The 19,955-nt window shown below is 40.4% G+C and overlaps 1 protein-coding gene across 1 annotated transcript; it reads right to left on the minus strand.

Moving 5' to 3' along the window:
* Positions 1–7,455: 7,455 nt before the first annotated feature.
* Positions 7,456–11,857, minus strand: dusp1 (dual specificity phosphatase 1). Its single transcript, XM_066716536.1, has 4 exons — positions 11,182–11,857; positions 10,762–10,910; positions 10,015–10,234; positions 7,456–9,017 (listed from the first exon to the last, which is right to left on the minus strand). The coding sequence occupies exons 1-4, from the start codon at positions 11,588–11,590 to the stop codon at positions 8,662–8,664; spliced, it is 1,134 nt and encodes a 377-aa protein (XP_066572633.1). The 5' UTR covers positions 11,591–11,857; the 3' UTR covers positions 7,456–8,661.
* Positions 11,858–19,955: the final 8,098 nt, after the last annotated feature.

Below are 19,955 nucleotides of genomic sequence, written 5' to 3' on the forward strand. Positions count from 1 at the left end.
CATTGTAGAAAATGGACAGCAGTATATATTCAGCATATTGGCAAGGAAGTGCAACCTTTAGCCAGTCCAGCTTGATGACCGGCTCACGATTGATGGCCTTTATTTAATGTCATGCAAATCCAGGATGGAGCACTGGAAACTACCACGCTGTCACTTGAGGCCCCCCTCCCACCCCAGATCTGCCTTTTCCAGGGTGTAAGTCATGCTTAATTGGGCAGGTTTAATTAAGCATGGAAATGGTACTTCCTAATCTTCAATTCGAAAAAAAAAATGCAAGCTGGTCCGTTGCCGTCACTTTTCTTATAATCCTGCTTAAGCCGTCGGGATAACCTCCCACGCAGAACAGGGCACCTTAGAGCGACACAGAGCTGGGATCCCCGGTCTTAGGAGCTGCAGGCAAAGTCAAAGAGACATTGGCTGTAAGGACTGACACAAAACGAACCAAGTCATTTAGGAAGAAAGCAGCAACCAAGCTGCATTCGAGTTGTAATTTGTTACTACCATTGCATTTTTTTACAACTTCTGTATCTGGCTTCAAGAGACAACCCCTTATCTCTAGACAAACACTCAGAGCCTAAGGCAATGAGTAACGAGGTAAACAAGATATGAAAAAATGAATCCGTCTGGATACCAAATACAAAATAAATATTGTTGTTTGTTGTTGTTGTTCTTCTTCTTCTTTGTCAAGGATTAGGAATCGAGGAAGCGTCACGTTCATACGGAAAGACCCTCCAATGAATCACGTGTGCTGACGACCTTCGCAGTCAGTTGAGACAGACAGGAAATTAATCAACTCTCCCCGCCTGTGCGTCTCAACCTGTCACACAACGGATGCTTTACAGGAACCACAGGCGGCCTCAGAGACATGAGCTCTGCAATTCACGGAGGGATTTCCATCCGACAGATCGACACGCTTCTCTCTTTGGGGGCCATTTCATGTTCAAAACAAAGAAAGCTTGTTTATTATTGTTTTTACTTGTTTTTGGTATTTACACAAAACAGCCCTTGGAAACAATCACTAATATATTAAAAAATCTTTCACTTTTCTTCTTTCTCTTCTTCTTTTTAACTCATGTCTTAGTCATCATAATGAGGTCTCCAAGGGTCACATCACAAGCGTGGAACTGAGGAATTCTGAGAATATTGACGTATTCCAGCCGCACATCGAACCCTGATCCTAACCCTAAAAGGAACTATTCCTGTACCTCAGTTGTGATATGTGTTAAACCAAATCACGCCTGTTTATCCTAGTTTTGTCTATTTTTATAATGAGATTCTTTATTTATCTAAATACTACCTGAAGGAAAGAGTACCTCTGTGTAGACGGACTCTGTATAAAATTCCATTGAGCTAATTAGGGAGTTTACCCACCATATACAAACTATTAGGATATGAATTCCATGCAAGGGATTTTATTTTGTTAGATGAAGTAAATAAAATAAATGAATAAGTAATACAAATATATCCTGGTACATCCTTTTTGAGCTTTTTTGAGCTACTGGGGCTGTTAATAAACGTTTACCTGTTTTCCTATTTAGGACAAAAAAAGTGAGGAAGTTTGACTGAAATCGTGTTTTTGTATGAATTAACAAATGAAAAAGATGTTTGTTTGTTTTCTTCAAGTTGTACTATTGTGTGATTTCATCTTTTATGTGGCTCCTTGTGGTTATAACCATAGTTTGTATGGTATTGATTTTCATTAAAGTACAACATGTTTCTAATGCTGGGTTTATTTTAAATGTTTTAAAAAGAGAATTGGGATTCGACTTCTCCTGGTCAGGCTAAGACTGAAAACAAAGCATCTGATTAAAAAGAATGGGAACCAGTATCTACTAAACTGTCTTGGATTAAACTAAAAGTGAGCACTCTTTAAAGTCTGTTTCTTTATAAACATTTATCCAAACTAGCTTCCCCCTTGGCTACTTCACAAAGAAACCACCAGTGATAAAATGGGGGCCTAGACTATTATAGAAGCACTTGGGCTGTATCTTGGTAGATTGGGTTCATATGTTTTTTCTTTGAAAGCTTATGAGGTCAGCGTGAGCCTAGATACGACAGATAGACCTGGAGATCTGCCCTAAACATCACCACCCGCTGCTCACTTCAGCCAATGGGAATACCTGTCGCCAATGACATCACGGTGTGAGCTCCAAGCTGCCTTATCAGAAGGGGCCAGATTAGGAAGGCATTAGAGTGGGATAAGGTGCAGAAAAGCTGAAGCGAGAGCCCTGACGTAGGCAACCAAAGCCTGAGAGCCATAATCAGAGGCACGCCACGCTTAGGAGGTGAGGGAAACAGCCAATCACAGAACTTTCCATTGGCTCATTCCTTCATTAACGAGCTTCTAAGTACCAGCCATGGCATATGAAACAAAGAGCCTGGGTGTCCTACAGGGAGCCTTTTTTTTTTGGCACACATAGCTATGAGTGATTACTTTGTGGACACCTGGGAAAGTTGTTCATATGGATCAAAACTGTTTTAATGACACTTTTACAGTAGGGGAAGAAAATAACTCCTGCAGATAAACTTTGGTATAGTCTTTCATTAACTGGGACCTGGGTTAATTTTTTTTAGGCTTGTAATGGTGTACAAATGTGTTTACAGTATCTGTATGTGTGTTCATGTGCCTTCAGAGAGCTCAGTCTCAGTCAGTGCAGTTGTGTAGTGTTATGGACCAAATTATAGGAGGACAACAGCAAACTTTGCACCATTGTTTCTAAACCACTGTTCAAATACATTAATGACAATAATGAGGTAGAGCAAATATGTCCAACTCATTGGGGATAATTGTAATTGTAATATATATATATATATATATATATATATATATATATATATATATATATATATATAAATTCAAGGAAAAACCTGAATACATGAGTGGAGGAACATAACGAATACAGATGTCTCCAAACAGGTGTATTACATGATACAATTATGCAATTAACATCCTATCATGCTCTGTGGCATGTATAAAAATGCTGAGCAGGCCCAGTTGACCTCGATTTTGAATCAAGCTGGCAAGAGGAAAAGATCTAAGTGACTTTGAAATAAGGTTGATTAATGGGGCACGAATGGCAGGAGCTTCAGTCACAAAGACTGCTCAAAAAGACCACTCTGGAGACTCTGTTATGCTGTGGGGGGCATTGTCCTGGCATCGTTTGGGTCCGCTTGTCCCCTTAGAGGGAAGGGTCACTGCAAATCATTACAAAGTTATTCTGAGTGATCACCTTTATCCTATGATGAAACATTTCTATCCTGATGGGAGTGGTTTCTTCCAGGATGACAATGTCCCCATCCACAGGGCACGAGGGGTCTCTGAATGGTTTGATTAGTATGAAAATTATATGTTTTGGCCTTCGCAGTCACCAGATCTCAACCCAATTGAACACCTATGGGAGATTCTGGACCGACGTGTTAGACAGCGCTCTCCACCACCATCATCAAAACCCCAAATGAGGGAATATCTTTTGGAAGATGTTCATCCCTCCAGTAGAGTTCAGAGACTCGTAGAATCTGTGCCAGAGCATTGAAGCTGTTCTGGCTGCTCGTGGTGCCCAACACCTTACTGAGACACTTGTGTTGTTTTTTCCTTTAATTTGTCACCGGTCTGTATATATATATAAATTATCATATTGCTGTAAGTTTGGTTTAATTTTACCCTCAAATACATAGACAGTATTTTCTAAAGATTCTGGTATTCAGTTTTTACTTTTTCATTATGGATTTGAGAATCAAGGTTCTGTCAGGGGGTTATGTGAGTGTCTAGTGTGCTATAACCCCAAAACAGCTGCAGCTGCGGTCTATTTTGGGGTAAGGGTGACTCGATCCCTTTGGAATTGTCATTTATCTCTTACATACATAAGCATTAAGGGGATGTTATGTTAAAAAGCAGAGTGTGTGTGCAGGTTCGTAGAACTTTCTTGGCCTGCTTCCTGCTGGGGGGGAGGTAAGTTTGTTGGCCATTGTTTTTCAGGGGAAGGCAGGTTGGTAGTTGCTTACTGAAGGCCCCTCCTGGAGCCACTGGCTTCCCCCTCCCTGTCTCTGCCCTCTTTCACTGCCCCTTCCTGCTCTGTGCTGCAGCCAAGAATATGCAGACCACAACAGGAAGTCCTCCTGCCTCCGCCACAAAGCCTGAAGTTCAGGAAGTGAGAGCAATTGCTATGGAAACATGGACTCTTCTTAGTCTACCATGATTATGTCACCTAGCAACAGGGGCTTCACACGCCTGTAACCGCCGTTCTGAGCTGTGGAAATGTTCTATGCAGAATTCCCCTTTTGTTGAAGAATAAAAGTAAAACTGGTCTATGCTTAGTTATATAGACACATCCATTGTTTATTCTCTTGGTTCATTTTAATTAACAAAATACCCACTGTAAAAAGAATAGTAAAAGTAGTAATATAGTAATAATAATAGAATAATAATTATTATTATTATGATTAAGCAGTATTATTAAAATAATTAGGCATTGTCAATTTAAAATAATTCTAATACATGTACAGTTGTTTTCTAATGTAAATATCTTGGAATATCGGAGTGAATGCAGCATAGAACTGACTTTCCCTTGGTACCTTCATGTTTAAATTGAACTTGTAATCATTTTTGTGTGTGATTTTTGTGTCCACCTGAATAGCCAAGGAAAAGCTACTAAGAAGGGGCAGAGTAATGTGGAGTTATTTGGTTTGGTTTGGTAATTAAAATCGGGCATGTTAAGCAATCAACTTTTCAATCAACAAATATTTGTAATATATATATTTTTTCCACGTTCAGTAAACCCCCTTGTAGAGTCTACTGAAAGAAAGACAAAGAAAGAAAATAAAGAAACAGCTTTCACTTGGTGCTACTGTCTGGAACTGTGGCCTCTTGATCTCAGAGCTGCATTGTGGCAGTGCAGAAATTTTCTAAACATGCTCCGGGTTGAATTAGCAGTGTGTTGGATCATGAGCGGCCAAGTGGGGTGTACTTTTCTTTTTTGTCTCTTTTTTTGTGGGGGCGGTGGTGAGGTGGGGAGGGGGGCTCAATGTTGTGCTAATTTGCCACACAAACATGTTTTCTGCCTTTTCATGGGAGTCTCTGTTACAATCTTTCATGAAGCATAAAGGCACAGAATGGGAATCAAACACTTGCATCTGAATAAACAGTGAAAGCTCTTCAGTTATCACACTTTTCCCAATCGCTCTGCAGCTGTCCCTATTGTCCGTGCTGCCCTGGCTCCTCTTGCTCTCATTTACAAGCCAATTAACCCTCCCACTGCCAAGGCGCAAGGCGTACATATGCAACACAAAGAAATGCGTGTGAACTTTTCTTCGTTCTTTTCTTTAACAAAACATATTCTGCCTGTGGATTATAAACATATATTGCTTTACTTATTTAACCAGGGTGACTTTGACATTGAAATAAGGGTCTCCCTCTTTTCTCAGAAAATCATGAATGTATCAGTAACTTTTAAATCGAAATACATATTAGCTTTAGGAGTAATAGCTCCTTCATCTACTACTTCATTATCATCTTCTTTTTCTTCATAATCTTTTTCTTCATAATATTTTTCTTCATCTTCTTCACCCTCTTCTTCTTCTTCTTCTTCTTCTTCTTCTTCTTCTTCTTCTTCTTCTTCTTATTATTATTATTATTATTATTATTATTATTATTATTATTATTATACACATTTAAAAGTCAAAGCACATGGGTCTATAGAAACTGTGCCGAAACACATTCCTATGCATCAGTTATTACATTTCAATACATTTCAGATGATCTCTCTTTGCCACACAAAGGACTTTGTAAGAATTAGACAGAGCAGCTGGGACATTCAGTCAGACGATATTTCCATGACAAAAGTGTTGAAACTCATATTATCAATGACGCTAACTCCCTGCAAAATGTCTATTTCTCGACTAAAAGGTTTTTCTTGTCAACCTTTTTTTATCGGTTTTAATACATCGTTTATCCAGAAGCAATGTGTTTGTCTTCTTGGAAGCCCAGCTTCAACTTGTTCTGTTCCTCAGCAGAAAACTTGTGTAAGGGTTTACAGCGTGAGTCTATTTTTAAACCTTGATCTTTATGGTCTGCATTCTGCTAACAGCTGAGGAAGCTGGTTACATGCTGCAAGAGTCTTAAATCTGCAAATAAGACAATCGAGTGCTAATTGCAACCTCGCCACATTCACAAGGACATGCATTTCTGTAGACTTCTGCAACAGTTCAAAAAGATACTTTCTCTTTCAATATTGAGCAACTGGTAGCATTTTTTCGTTTTGTTTAGTTTTTTACTGAGGGTGGACATTCCAGTCCACCTGGTTTTTGAAGCACCTTCTGTGACCAACAGTATGTTTGTTTTCTATGTAGAATAATATCAGCTGGTTGTTCTGACAACTGATCTCGCTTCCTTAAATCCCTGCCGCAAAGATGACTAATAGCTACAGCAGCTCATATCAACAAACAGTAAGATACAGTCATCGCAATCAACTTCTCGTTTGCTCAAGGGATAAGTATCATTGTCACTGAGGGTCTGGTTTCAATTTCAAGGCCAGAAAGATCTCAGAAGGTAATGAGAGGCAAATGGCAACATAGAAGCTAGATACATATTCAGTCAGGCTGGGATTAAATTAAAACTTTGAGCCACTTGCAACCTGTACTCAATGGCAGCTTCATTTATCACCAGATTTCTTCAGTTTATTAATATAACTGTCATCAAGTTCAGGTTTGCAGTTTGCAGGTGGGTCACAAATTTGATTTAGGTAAACCCTTTGTTTTCTCTGTAAATAAAGGCAGCACAATTTTCCATAATGGCAACAACGCACAAATAAACAAAACAATAGTCCTTCCATTTATTTCTAAAATATTTTTGTATAGTAAATGTTTAATTATTTCGCCTGCAAATCAGGCGTGTGGTTCCATTTCATATGTACTGTATAATCAAGCCATTTATTAAGGCTGGAAAGCAACTCTGCCTGATTTTGCTCCCGAATCACATTAATATTCACATCCTTCTCATTTTACGTTCAAAACTTAAACATTTTGATGTAATTTACTAACTAGATATGTTCTGCAAAATGGGAATATTGTTGATCAAGCTGGCGAAATATTCAGATTTTATTTAGTTTTAATATCTTCTACACAGGGGCTAAAATGTACAGTTCATGGTCTTCCAGCACAGCCTGTGTCTGTGGGGATGCTACCCTAAATGGTAATGATTATTTTAAGGTATGATATCATATTTTATCAGTTGTGGAGCGAAGACTACCCAGTGCTTACATACTATAAACATGTTTTGAAATGTCCCAAGAATAGCAGCTTTGAACGTTGACGTGGGCCTCCAGCTGCAAAACAGGTCTGGTTAGTTTAGAGCTTCACTCCAAAGAAAAAACAAAGAGTGCACTACAATTATGTTACTTAGGCAGAGTTAGACAAATGAAATAATGATGAAGGAACACAAGTCATGAAGGACAATATGTATTTGTTTTGTAAAAAAGTAATTTTATTTCTTTATCTCTTGGTACAAAAAACAACAACATAATTAACATGAAAATGACAATATATAAAAAAGAAATATATTACTTTGGTTTATAAATAATCAAACATCAAACAGCACTCCAGTCTGAATCCATCCCCTTAATAGTGCCTTCGGGGACGGCTCAGAGAGTTGTAGCAACAGTACCAGGTAGCTGAGGTATTTTGCATTTTGTCCCCCCCCCACACCCTCACCATTCGGAAAAAGGGATTATTGGAACGGTCGAGTGTTTTTCAGGCATACAATGGCACTACTTCACTTAAAGGGCCAGTCTCATAAAAGTGTCGAGTGTTTTTCGGAGACAAATATAGCCAGAAATCTGAAGCCTGAAAATACATTCTTGCGTCACCAAATGTATCTTAAGAGGTGGTTATCCATCCCTGCGTCAGAGTCAAGGGAGGAATCTTAAATTAATTCACAGATCCCTGAAAATAATACCTAAACAATATGAAATAAGTAGCAGGACCACCTGGGACATCGACAAACAAAACAAATACTACCCGAGAGCAATAAATAATCACCACCCACCACTCAACCCCGCAATAAAAAAAGGCCAAGGGTTCTCCTTGTGCTAGCTTAATAAAATAGACCATGATTATCAGCTGTAACCTGTGTATTTGGTCACTTCATGCGTGTCAAACTGAGGTGCATAGCCGAAGCACTTAAAAAGGCCAGAGGTCGTCTGTCAAGATACAAAGTCAGTCATACTGCCAGTTACTCAGTAGAGAAGGATCATCCATTTCAGAGGGGTTTTCTCCTTCAGCTGCTATTACTTGAGGGTCTCTGCTTCTTTACACTGGATGAAGTGCCACAATACTGTCAATCTTACATTATTGCACAAGTTCAGCAGAGGAGTAGGTTGGGGTAAGTCTGCGTCACTGTCCGTTGCTGCAAATGTAGTGCTTTCAGGGAAACGATGGACAAGGCACGGATTCCAGACAGAACGGCATCAGAACCCCTAATGTTTGGACCGGTGAATTTTTTTAGTTTTTGTTTTATGTTGGCCACCCGAGTCTCTCTCTGTACGATCTCCACCCTTCCGTGTCCCTGTGGCGCCAGCGCCCGGCTCAAGCCTCTTCGAGACGTCCAACAATGGATCAGCACAACAGGAGGTCCAGTCTTCAGAAGCTGGGGGGGATCACAAGGACCGGTCAGCAGCTGGGCGAGGTGGTGATGGGGCTGTGCAGGAATGTGAGGGGGCTGGCGGTGGGGCGCACGGGGATGGAGACGGGGAAGTTGAAGACGGTGCCGGTTTGGCCCATGGCGGGGCTCCCGGCCACAGCCGAGCAGGAGGAGGGCGCCAGGACCTGGGACTCGAACTGCAGGAGCTGGCCCATGAAGCTGAAATTGGGGGAGATGATGCTGCGCCGCTGCTTGACAAACTCGAAGGCCTCATCCAGCTTCACCCGGTTGGTCCTCATCAAGTAGGCCAGGCAGATCGTGGCAGAGCGCGAGATGCCTGCTTGGCAGTGGACAAAAACACGGCCGCCTTTGTTCCGTACAGAATCTGAAAGAGAAGGGAAGAAAGGGGGGTCAGTACACCAGCTTGTATGCCTCAGATGGTAGCATACAGACATTGGTCTCCCAGCAGCCTCATCTAAACTGCTGAGATCAAATCTAACATTTCAAATTTTGGGAGATCTCGCTCTCTCTCTTTTTTACACCCATGATAAAAACGATGTCTTGGCAGCAGGTGTCAAGAAAGTCACCAACAAAAACTGGCTGTCATTTCCCCTTCTTTATTTTCCCTTTTCTTTCGGTTGTCAATAAAACCATTAATGACCCTGCTAATGGAGGGACGGGCTCTCATTAAGAAACAGGAAGAGAAGTTAAAGAGTGAAAACAAATGGGGGGAAGAGAGCGGTGGGGGTGGGGGCTGGAGTTCCCTGAGGAGAGAGAGCTCACAAAGGGCTACCCATACCGAGTGGTAGGGGGGGCGCACAATAGGGGTGGCTTGCGTCCCGCTGTGAGTATCAATCTGGGAGGAAGGCCAGCGGCAGGTTAAAGAAAACTCCTTTTGTTCCCCAAGAACAAAGAGCAACGGCGCATTCAAGCCCTGAACAGGCCAGCCGCTCGGCTCAAAAGCAGCCCAGGTCGTGGCCTTGTGGTTAACACAAGAGGGGGGTGGCTGTGGATGTGCCGGGAGGGGCTCCTGAATCAGAATAAGGGGCAACAGAAGGCTGACGTCAGCCTTCAAAATGACCTGGGAGCTTAGCTGGCCAGCTGGCCACAAATTGGAGGGAAAGCCCTTTTTTTGAATTTGAATCAGTTATTTGAATCAGGGCCTCCTGATTGAATCTACTACCCAGTCCTTGTATTATAGTTTTTTTTAGTTTTAAGTGCCCTGGTAGCAAAACCCTGAAGTTGGCTTCAGGAAAAAGTTCAAAAACGCTAAAAATGAAAGTGACAGTGCTAAGGCCACAGAATGCACATGGTTGTAGGGAAACAGAAAGTTTAAAATAATTTTTTGAAAGAAGTGAACAACCCAAAGCCGCTGTACTCACCGATGAACTCAATTGCTTCGTTGAACCAGGAGCTGATGTCAGCTTTGTGGTTGTCCTCCACTGGGATGCTCTTGTACTGGTAGTGGCCTTCAAAGTGGTTGGGACAGTTGGCGGAAACATTGATCAGGGCTGTGATTCCCAAAGCGTCCAGCATGTCCCTCCTGGAGGCATGGTAGGCACTTCCCAGATAGAGAAACGGAAGGATTTCCACTGGACCACCCTGTAGAGAAAAACCAAGAACAAAATTTGAGTCTCTTGCTTTAGCACGAGCATCGCAGACCACACAGCCAGAGCCCTGTACAGAACGAGCCCCCGTCCAGCTATTTGTTTCATTTAATGAACGCAACTGTCAAATCGCATTCATTTCAAGCGGACAAGCTGGTGCTCTCTATCTGCTAAAGGCATGTGCTGGATTACTTGACATCCTAAAACAGCATCTAAAACCTCTCCAATTAGATTTCTTGGGGAAATTCCATTAAAATCCCCCAAAGTAACGTTGTTTGGGTTTAGGGACTAGAAGTTTCTTCCAAAAACTACCAGTACAAAGTATTATTGAAATGTGTATATAAATAATAATGTGTAATACCAAAGTTTAAAAATAAATGAATTTCCTTTGTAGTGAAGTCATTGTCAAAAAAGGAAGTGCGTTGAACATGAAATAGAACCTACGCAGCCAACTTTTTCGCCTGATAAAACTTTGTATTTAAATATTAACCATATCGTGCCTGAACTGGACACCGAGCTCACCTGGTCGTACAGAGGGGTCCCGCAGGAGCTGCAGTCCGAGCCGGCGCTGTCCGGCGGGCAGCTGGCGCTCAGCGGCAAACACAAGCCTTGCGGCGGGGCAGGCTTGGTGCACAGTTCCGGGAAGTCGGAGGAAAACGTCTCGAACCCACCTGAAATAGATTGAAAACCATGTATAAACTTATATATGTGTTTTATAATTGAGATCACAGCAGCTGCCTTGTTTTCTAGTTCTTGTTTTAAGGCTGGGGGACTGTCCCTATGAAGCATGCCAAGCCAACAGGGGGGAGACAGTTGCGCTTGAGACCATACTCTTTGGGTTTTGTTCAGGCTGATAATGATAACAGAAATAAGACAAATCAAACTCATTTTACAATCCCAAAGGTTTAGAAGTGTGTGCTGTTCGGGATCTGAATCGCTTACCTTTGAGCAGAAACACACTGGCCCCGCACGGGTCCCGGCACAGGGCAGCGACCGCCAGCATCAGCGTGCTGTCCTTCTTGACCTGCTCGAAGTCCACACTCCGGTCGTCCACGAACACCACCGCCTGGAAGTGGCCCGCCAGCAGCCGGCCGCGGGTCTCCTCGTTGGGCACGATGTGCTCCAGCCCCAGGCCGCCCCGGGCTCTGCGGCGCACGATGGTGCTGAAGCGCACGTTGGTGGCGCCGTGGATGTGCGACGAGTTGAAGGAGAAGAAAGAGCGGCAGTCCAGGACCAGGCAGCCCGGCCCGTCCCCCGCCAGGAGGTTTCGGAAGGTGTCGCAGTCGATGCTGGGGACTTCCATCATGACCATAGTAGGGCGACGCTTGAGAGAAGACAGGTCTAAATACATATACAAAAGATGTGCTCTCCTTGAAAAAACGAGCTGGAAGTAGAAGTGTGTGCTGTAGAATCAAGAATGTTTAAGCTCTTTGATCCAGAAAAAGAACCGAAAATAGGATCCGGTTGTATAAAGAAAAGTGGTGGATATAGAAGCGCGGTTCTGTTCCTTCGTTACAATCCTTTGTTGTTGTTGTTGTTGTTGTTGTTGTTGTGTGTGTGTGTGTGTGTGTGTGTGTGTGTGCTCTGAGCTCTGGCTTCGGTCTGTGTCTGCCCGCTGCTGCGCCGAGACTCCGTTATATAGTCACGCCGCTTTTTGTGAATGAGCCTGACATGGATGACGTCGCAGAGGGCCGCCTTCCTTGGCTGCGTGCCAGCGTCTTTTTGCACATACGTCATGCGTCACACTGAGCCAAGCCCACTGGCCAAAGATCCCGGAGAGCTAAACAAACCCAGGGCTGCTGCCAGCTGGAGCCGGGCCAGGGCCAGGGAGACGAGGCGCTTTTTGGCTGAGACCTTTGCCTGAGATGGGGACAGAGTCCTTGCTATTCATTTTTATTAACAACCAAAAATGTGATATTGACAGCAGCAGTACACTTGTATCTGTAATACTACAACCTCATTTCCTGGACAGCACATTTTGTATGCACTTCTGTCATTTCACTGTAACCTGCAGAACCTCATTTGTAATAGGACGTGTGCTTATTGTATTTAGTTGCTGTTTTTGTATTGCTCTTTGTTATGTTTCTTGTGAACACTGTAAGTCGGGTAAAGGTGTCTGCTAATAAATAAATAAATTAATTAATAATGTTGAAAACGGGGTTCACTTTTCTGGTAGAAACAACAAATAGAACTTGATTTACAGTCAAGAATAGTTAAAATATTGTGATTTCCAAATTCCAAGTTTTCCCATTTTATTCAACACATTTTATTCTCCCATTTTTGTCAACACGTGTATATTATTTATAGAATACATTAAATAATAAGATCAACCAAAAAAAAAGAAAAAAAAAAACACTTCAATGCACATTTGATATATTTCTTTCAGGGTCCAACCCAAAGGAGGTGCAGACATATGAAGTTGCTTTAGTTTTCATTCAGGTTGATCATACATTTCCACCCATTTGCTAAAGGGATGACTATGACTATGTTTCAATGTACTCAAAAGCACATTGTTTTCTTACATTGGAACAAGTAAGGAATTTTACTGGAGGGCTTAAAAAACTGTCATGATGTTATTGTTTGTTTTGCTTTATATTTTACCCCTCAAATGAACACTGACAAATAACAAGACAATAAATAAATACCTGTCATGGTACCAATAAAATTTTATGCTTTGTTTTTATTGGAAAGAGCAACTGTGTGTGTCCGATGCTGGGTGCAAAGGTAAACCATAAAAGTTAATCGCTATGCAAAAACTGAAGGTCCGGTAAATTTCCACAAAGCTGAAAAAGTCGTTGGTGAGCACTGACACCACTGTGGCAGGTGGGGAACTACTGCTCATAAAAGTATCTCTGTACACTCTGTTTACTCCTCGAGGCAAATCCAATATACCGGTTAGGCAGGGTGTCAGTTGTTTGACTTGTTTGATGTTGATTGTATGATAACAACAGTCAAACTTTAATTTTCATTTTGTACGGTCCCTTATTAAAATATTTTCATATCCCTTTAGAGTCCCTAATAAAGTGTTCGCACATGATATTATTTAATTTACATATAGAGAACCTTTCTGCCATTACCACCAGATATCTGAATGTAGTTATTTTGTTTTTCTGTGGTCCCTTATAACATTAAATACTACCTGGCCACACAGATTGGCACATAACAATTGCTTGTTGTCTTTCACAAGCAGTGTTTTATCTATTACTTACTATTCAGTGATTTCCAAGATTAAATCATTTTTTTTTACTCATTTGTATCCATCAGGTGACCCTGACAAACAGTGCTGACTCAGAGAGTTATCAATTTTTTAAACATGGTCACGTGATTTCTTGTTTACAGCCTAAAGGAGTTTGTGATCCAAGCCATGAAGGAAACACAGAAATATATCTTTGCACTTTCAAACTTGGTGGCAGTGTCGTTTTTATTATTCTATTGTGTTCAAAGTGCTCATCTGGACTGTTTCACGTCTTATATAAGAATACAGGAAGTCCTGTGAATTTTACCATTCTAAAATATGTTTGACGTTGCTTTGGTATTGGGAATTCAACATCACAAATCTCAAAACATAACAATACAATCAGAAGACTAATCATTTGAGATCCAAAGGACTTGTTTGAATTGTTACCAAACCTTTTTTCTTAACCACTGGATTGGTTAATTATATATAAATATAAATATAGAGTTATATATCTCCTAAAGACAGCTTGCCTGGCACAAGCCTATCATTGCAGCTTACGTGTTGAAGGTCTAGCAAATTCAAATCACGTGGTGTTGGCTGCGGTTGAGGCTGGGTGTGGAAGATGTTTTGAATAGGGTGTGTGGCTGATGTTTTGCTGTATGAAAATATTATGAAAATACTCTCCGGATACTATGACAAACCACTAGGGTTACCGACTACAAGCCACTGAACAAAGTAACACTTGTATACCATAAACTAACAGTTGACCTTGAGAACACATCTAGAAAAAAACGAATTTCCCTTTGAAGTTTAAAATTCACCAGCCTCCACAATTTCATTCTGATTGGATTACCTGCAAATGTTGTGAAATATTAATTTTGAACATAGGCACTATCACTTGTTGTAAATGGCAAGGGCAATCTATTGAATAAGCCGTTTGGTTGTTTTTCAGCTAAAACCTGAATCAATACACAGGCATGGCTCTAAATGGAATAAAATCATCTGGCTTTTCTGAATCAGACGTTTCTCAGACTCCATCACAGACTGAGCATTTTATTTGAAACATCTTCAATCCTTACATATTTCATTCATTAATCAAGAAACGTGGGGCTGCATACATAACGCTAGAGAGACACACTGCATATAAGTCATCAAGTCAACTTTCATTTCTAGGCCTGGAGTGAGAAAGAGTTCATCACCTGACTGCTGCCTTGGAAAGATTCGCTTGTTGTGACACAAAAGCAGAAAAAGAACAGAAAGAGAAACAAAACAAAACTCACGTAGGGACCGAGAGAGTTAATTACTTCCAAAAAGCGGGATGACTCATATATAAATGTACAACAGAACTGAGGCAAGGGGGGGATTTGTGGTTAGGGGTTACTGTTAGGCTTGAGTCGGTGAATCACAATGACAACACGGGGAACCAACAAAAACGTCACATTTAGGGAGGAGAAGTGGGCTGTTACCAAAGCATAGTCACTCCGAGAGTCTCGGTTGGTAACAGGGTCACTTGGGATTTGGAAGTTAAGAAGGAATGAAAGCACTAAAAGTCTAATTCATTATAGGGGAGAAAAATCTATTTTCATTGTTTGATAGGAGGTATTGATCAGTGTAAATATGACTGGAATGCGCTCCCTGACTGGGAGATCAATAAGATCATTTAACTTAATGAGATTCTGTATTCAGAGGAAGGTGATGCCTGCTTCTTGGTATGATCTTTCTAGTTAAGTTAAGTGAATGGAAAATTAATGACGAACTTTGGATGAAATATGAAGTTTTGGTTAAAATCTAAGTAAGACCAGGGGACACTTATACCACAGAACAGGGGGGAAGAAACAGAAATGCAAAACCTTGAATACAAAATACTGAATACAACAACAACAACAATAATAATAATAATTATACACATTAAGCAAGGGGGATTTAAGAGCTGTGTATACTGTGTGGGTATAGTTTGAGGTATAGTGTATAGTGTATGTAGTATGGCAACAGTAGCCCAATTGTGATTTTATTTTATTCAAATTAGATATTTTATTGTATTCACACACACACACACACACACACACACACACATATATATATATATATATATATATATATATATATATATATATATATATATATATATATATCAATAAGATAGATATAAAACTAAGATTCCTATGTTATGTATGGTTTTAAAAATGTAATTCCTGTCAAGTTAAAATGCATCTTTCCCCAGTTAAATTTCTTCCCATATTAAGCAAAAACTTAACATTAGTCATGGAGTCAACTATGGCAGAACTTTTCAGCTCTAAAAAATGTATGATTTATACTTTTTCACTGGCATTCATCTGAGAAATTGCACATTCCATTGTGATAGTGTGTTTGGAAATATCAGATTACATCACCACTGGAACTTTCCCCAAACTTTGAGAGACAAATCTTGTAATAAACCTGTTTAATATTGATAGTTATATATTGACAGACAAGACAAAACCTCTAGATATATGTGGATATTTCTCAAGTATTTCATAACCAGGCTTTTCTGTGTTATTAAAAATACAGGCAGTGTTTGTAGTTATAAAAACAAAAACACATCCCTTCACATAGCTGAATAAATACTAATTCATATTATTTTGTTACATTACATTTAATACAAAAAATTATGTATGTTTGTAGTGTGCTGATGCTTTTATCACTGGCACAAACAAGTTAGAACAGAACAAACATCCTTTTTGTATATTTAACTTACAAATAACACAATAATTATGTGTAGTCCTTGTATTAGTCTGTTCCGCTAACATTATACGTACATATATATATACACTCACCTAAAGGATTATTAGGAACACCATACTAATAATATTGACCCCCTTTCGCCTTCAGAACTGCCTTAATTCTACGTGGCATTGATTCAACAAGGTGCTGAAAGCATTCTTTAGAAATGTTGGCCCATATTGATAGGATAGCATCTTACAGTTAATGGAGATTTGTGGGATGCACATCCAGGGCACGAAGCTCCCGTTCCACCACATCCCAAAGATGCTCTATTGGGTTGAGATCTGGTGACTGTTGGGGCCAGTTTAGTACAGTGAACTCATTGTTATGTTCAAGAAACCAATTTGAAATGATTCGACCTTTGTGACATGGTGCATTATCCTGCTGGAAGTAGCCATCAGAGGATGGGTACATGGTGGTCATAAAGGGATGGACATGGTCAGAAACAATGTTCTGGTAGGCCGTGGCATTTAAACGATGCCCAATTGGCACTAAGGGGCCTAAAGTGTGCCAAGAAAACATCCCCCACACCATTACACCACCACCACCAGCCTGCACAGTGGTAACAAGGCATGATGGATCCATGTTCTCATTCTGTTTACGCCAAATTCTGACTCTACCATCTGAATGTCTCAACAGAAATCGAGACTCATCAGACCAGGCAACATTTTTCCAGTCTTCAACTGTCCAATTTTGGTGAGCTTGTGCAAATTGTAGCCTCTTTTTCCTATTTGTAGTGGAGATGAGTGGTACCCAGTGGGGTCTTCTGCTGTTGTAGCACATCCGCCTCAAGGTTGTACGTGTTGTGGCTTCACAGATGCTTTGCTGCATACCTCGGTTGTAACGAGTGGTTATTTCAGTCAAAGTTGCTCTTCTATCAGCTTGAATCAGTCGGCCCATTCTCCTCTGACCTCTAGCATCAACAAGACATTTTCGCCCACAGGACTGCCGCATACTGGCTGTTTTTCCCTTTTCACACCATTCTTTGTAAACCCTAGAAATGGTTGTGCGTGAAAATCCCAGTAACTGAGCAGATTGTGAAATACTCAGACCGGCCCGTCTGGCACCAACAACCATGCCACGCTCAAAATTGCTTAAATCACCTTTCTTTCCCATTCAGACATTCAGTTCGGAGTTCAGGAGATTGTCTTGACCAGGACCACACCCCTAAATGCATTGAAGCAACTGCCATGTGATTGGTTGGTTAGATAATTGCATTAATGAGAAATTGAACAGCTGTTCCTAATAATCCTTTAGGTGAGTGTATATATATAATAGCTATACCAATGATAACCATACAGCTATTTGTGCTATAATTGTTTATTGTCTTGATGTGGGACTAATCAATACAAAATATTAATACCAGAAAGCCTTTTACTGTTTTGTTACTTCAGGGAAATACATGATAACTCCAGGAAAGTATGTTCTAGGTTTACAACACTTGTTCAACCCATGTAGACACTTTGTAGTCTCTTGAAATCCCTGGAAGCTCCCAGATACTACCTGTGTACTCTGTTTGTGTACAGTACATACTGTTGAATCAAGAACATGAAATAAGCCTTGTGCAACACAGTGTGCAGTCATGCATGAGTCAAGACATGGGGCTGTATTTCTCGTTTGTTCTATATCGCCTCTAGATAATTTAATTTAATTATTTAATTTAATAATTTAACTCTACTGATCACATATTTCAAAGTTTCCCTTGTAATAAACAGAAGAAGAAGAATAAATAATGATAATTATATCTACAAATATTAAGTTTTGATTGAAAATAATTACTTAATATATACGAACTTGCTTAAACATATATATACATTTAATAAACACTTAATGTATTATGTAATATGTATATAATGGGATGACATACATATATCTATTACTATGGCTTATTACGTAATGAATGTATTCAGCTGAAAAGCCAAAATGCCAAAGTCAAATTATTTTACTGTTGGACAATGCGGAAATACAATTACCATTAATTTAAAGCTGGCCTTTTGTTTATACGGAAAGGAACACCTTATTTGTCACTCAGAAAAGTCATGCTTGTTGTTAAACCCTCCCACAAACATGATGTCTCATTACACAACACATTAGTCATAAACGTAGGGCCTGAACTCCGGACTAAGTTGAAAGGTGCCAAGCTATAATTGCAGCACACGAGTTAGTTATTTGTCAGCGCTGGCTGAAAGGGAACTGAAACCTGTCTGTGTGAAGCTGGCCTGTTCCTGACTGCAATCCCTCTCTACTACTAGCTGTAATCACTGTCCATTTCCAGTCAAAAGTTATGACAGCAGATCTCAGTGAGGGAGGTAACAGGAACCAAGGGGAAGTTGGAAATTTGATGAGTCTGTACTCTTTTTGTATTGTCTCCGGGAGATGCTTGGGTCCTTCTTTCTCTAATTAGGAAACAACACTGACATAAGCCTCCAGGGACAAAAAGGAAAGGGGAAAAAAAAAAGAAACTTCCATGGCCGGTAAATGATGACTGCCAAGGTTAGGTGTCATTGTGAGACAGCAAAGCTGATGTTTGGTTTCAGAGCAAAGGGTATACCCTTTTGTAATGCTTTTTACAGCATCTGTAGGCTTACCTAACACATCCTTTATTTTCCACAGTGGTTTTCACACGTCTCTTTCCTGTGCTTTTTGAAGGCAGTTTGCGGTTAAGGTTTCTATACCCAGGTACACATTTAGTAATTGATTTTGGACTTGCTTTATACCTTCCTGCAATAAATCCATTGCAATAGGGAGTGAATGGTCACCACTATGTAATTACAACCTGCTCTTATAAAGAGAAGGGAAAAGAAAGAATCAATTGCCACCCAATCCAAGAACAAGACCTGTAACTACAGCCTGAGGAGAAAGCACATCTGCCAAAGTCCCACAATATCCACTTTATAGTCCTCTGTCACACCTCCTAAGGAGGTCCTCACACGCCCTAGCTTGTTTTTCACAGTGTGTGTGTGTGTGTGTGTGTGTGTGTGTGTGTGTGTGTGTGTTTGAGAAGGGTGTGACAGTGGGAACTGTGATACAAATGCCCTTGACAAATAGGGATTTGCTCAATGAAAGATCCTACGTGTGAGAAAGCACGATCATATTCTGTTACCAGCCTACTCACTTCCCTGCCCGAATGTAATTGGAGATCTTAGATATGGCTGCTTTATACAATACACAGCACTGATATCCTGAATAACCGGCGCTCTTCATGGTAATGTGAAAATACAGGCCCATCTAATCTTACTAGCTTTTCTGCAGTCAATGTGGTACCAATGAGAAATTAACGCCTACTTTACATCAGTCAACACAGGATTGGGTGAGTCTGATAGCTGTTGACTTCCAGTTTCAATATGTAAAAATAACAGTCTGATGTGGGATGCCACAATTTTCGTGTTCTCATAACGTTAGCACATTTAAGTTTGTTAATCAAAGGGGCTGTCCCACCACTTTCTATATCAATAGTGGAACAACAAGGAATTTCTAAACCACAAATTCTTATGTGAACTCCAAGAAACTGCAGAAATACCTGTGTTTAACATATCAAATTGTTCTTTATAATACACATCCCAATTAATGTGGAAATTGTAACTTATTGGAGGCCATATCAACTAGGTAATAGTTGAAACAGAATTCTTTATATTTATGTTTTATAAATTGATATAGCAATGCCAATTTTAAAAGAAAAACTGAAACCAACTGCTTAAACTGGGTGGGAAACACTCAGGGGGCAACACAGCCAGACTGTAGTAAAATAAATGATATTTTAGCAAACGTGTTCCTATCG

Source organism: Amia ocellicauda, chromosome 11 (genome assembly GCF_036373705.1).
Source record: "Amia ocellicauda isolate fAmiCal2 chromosome 11, fAmiCal2.hap1, whole genome shotgun sequence".
NCBI lineage: Eukaryota > Metazoa > Chordata > Actinopteri > Amiiformes > Amiidae > Amia > Amia ocellicauda.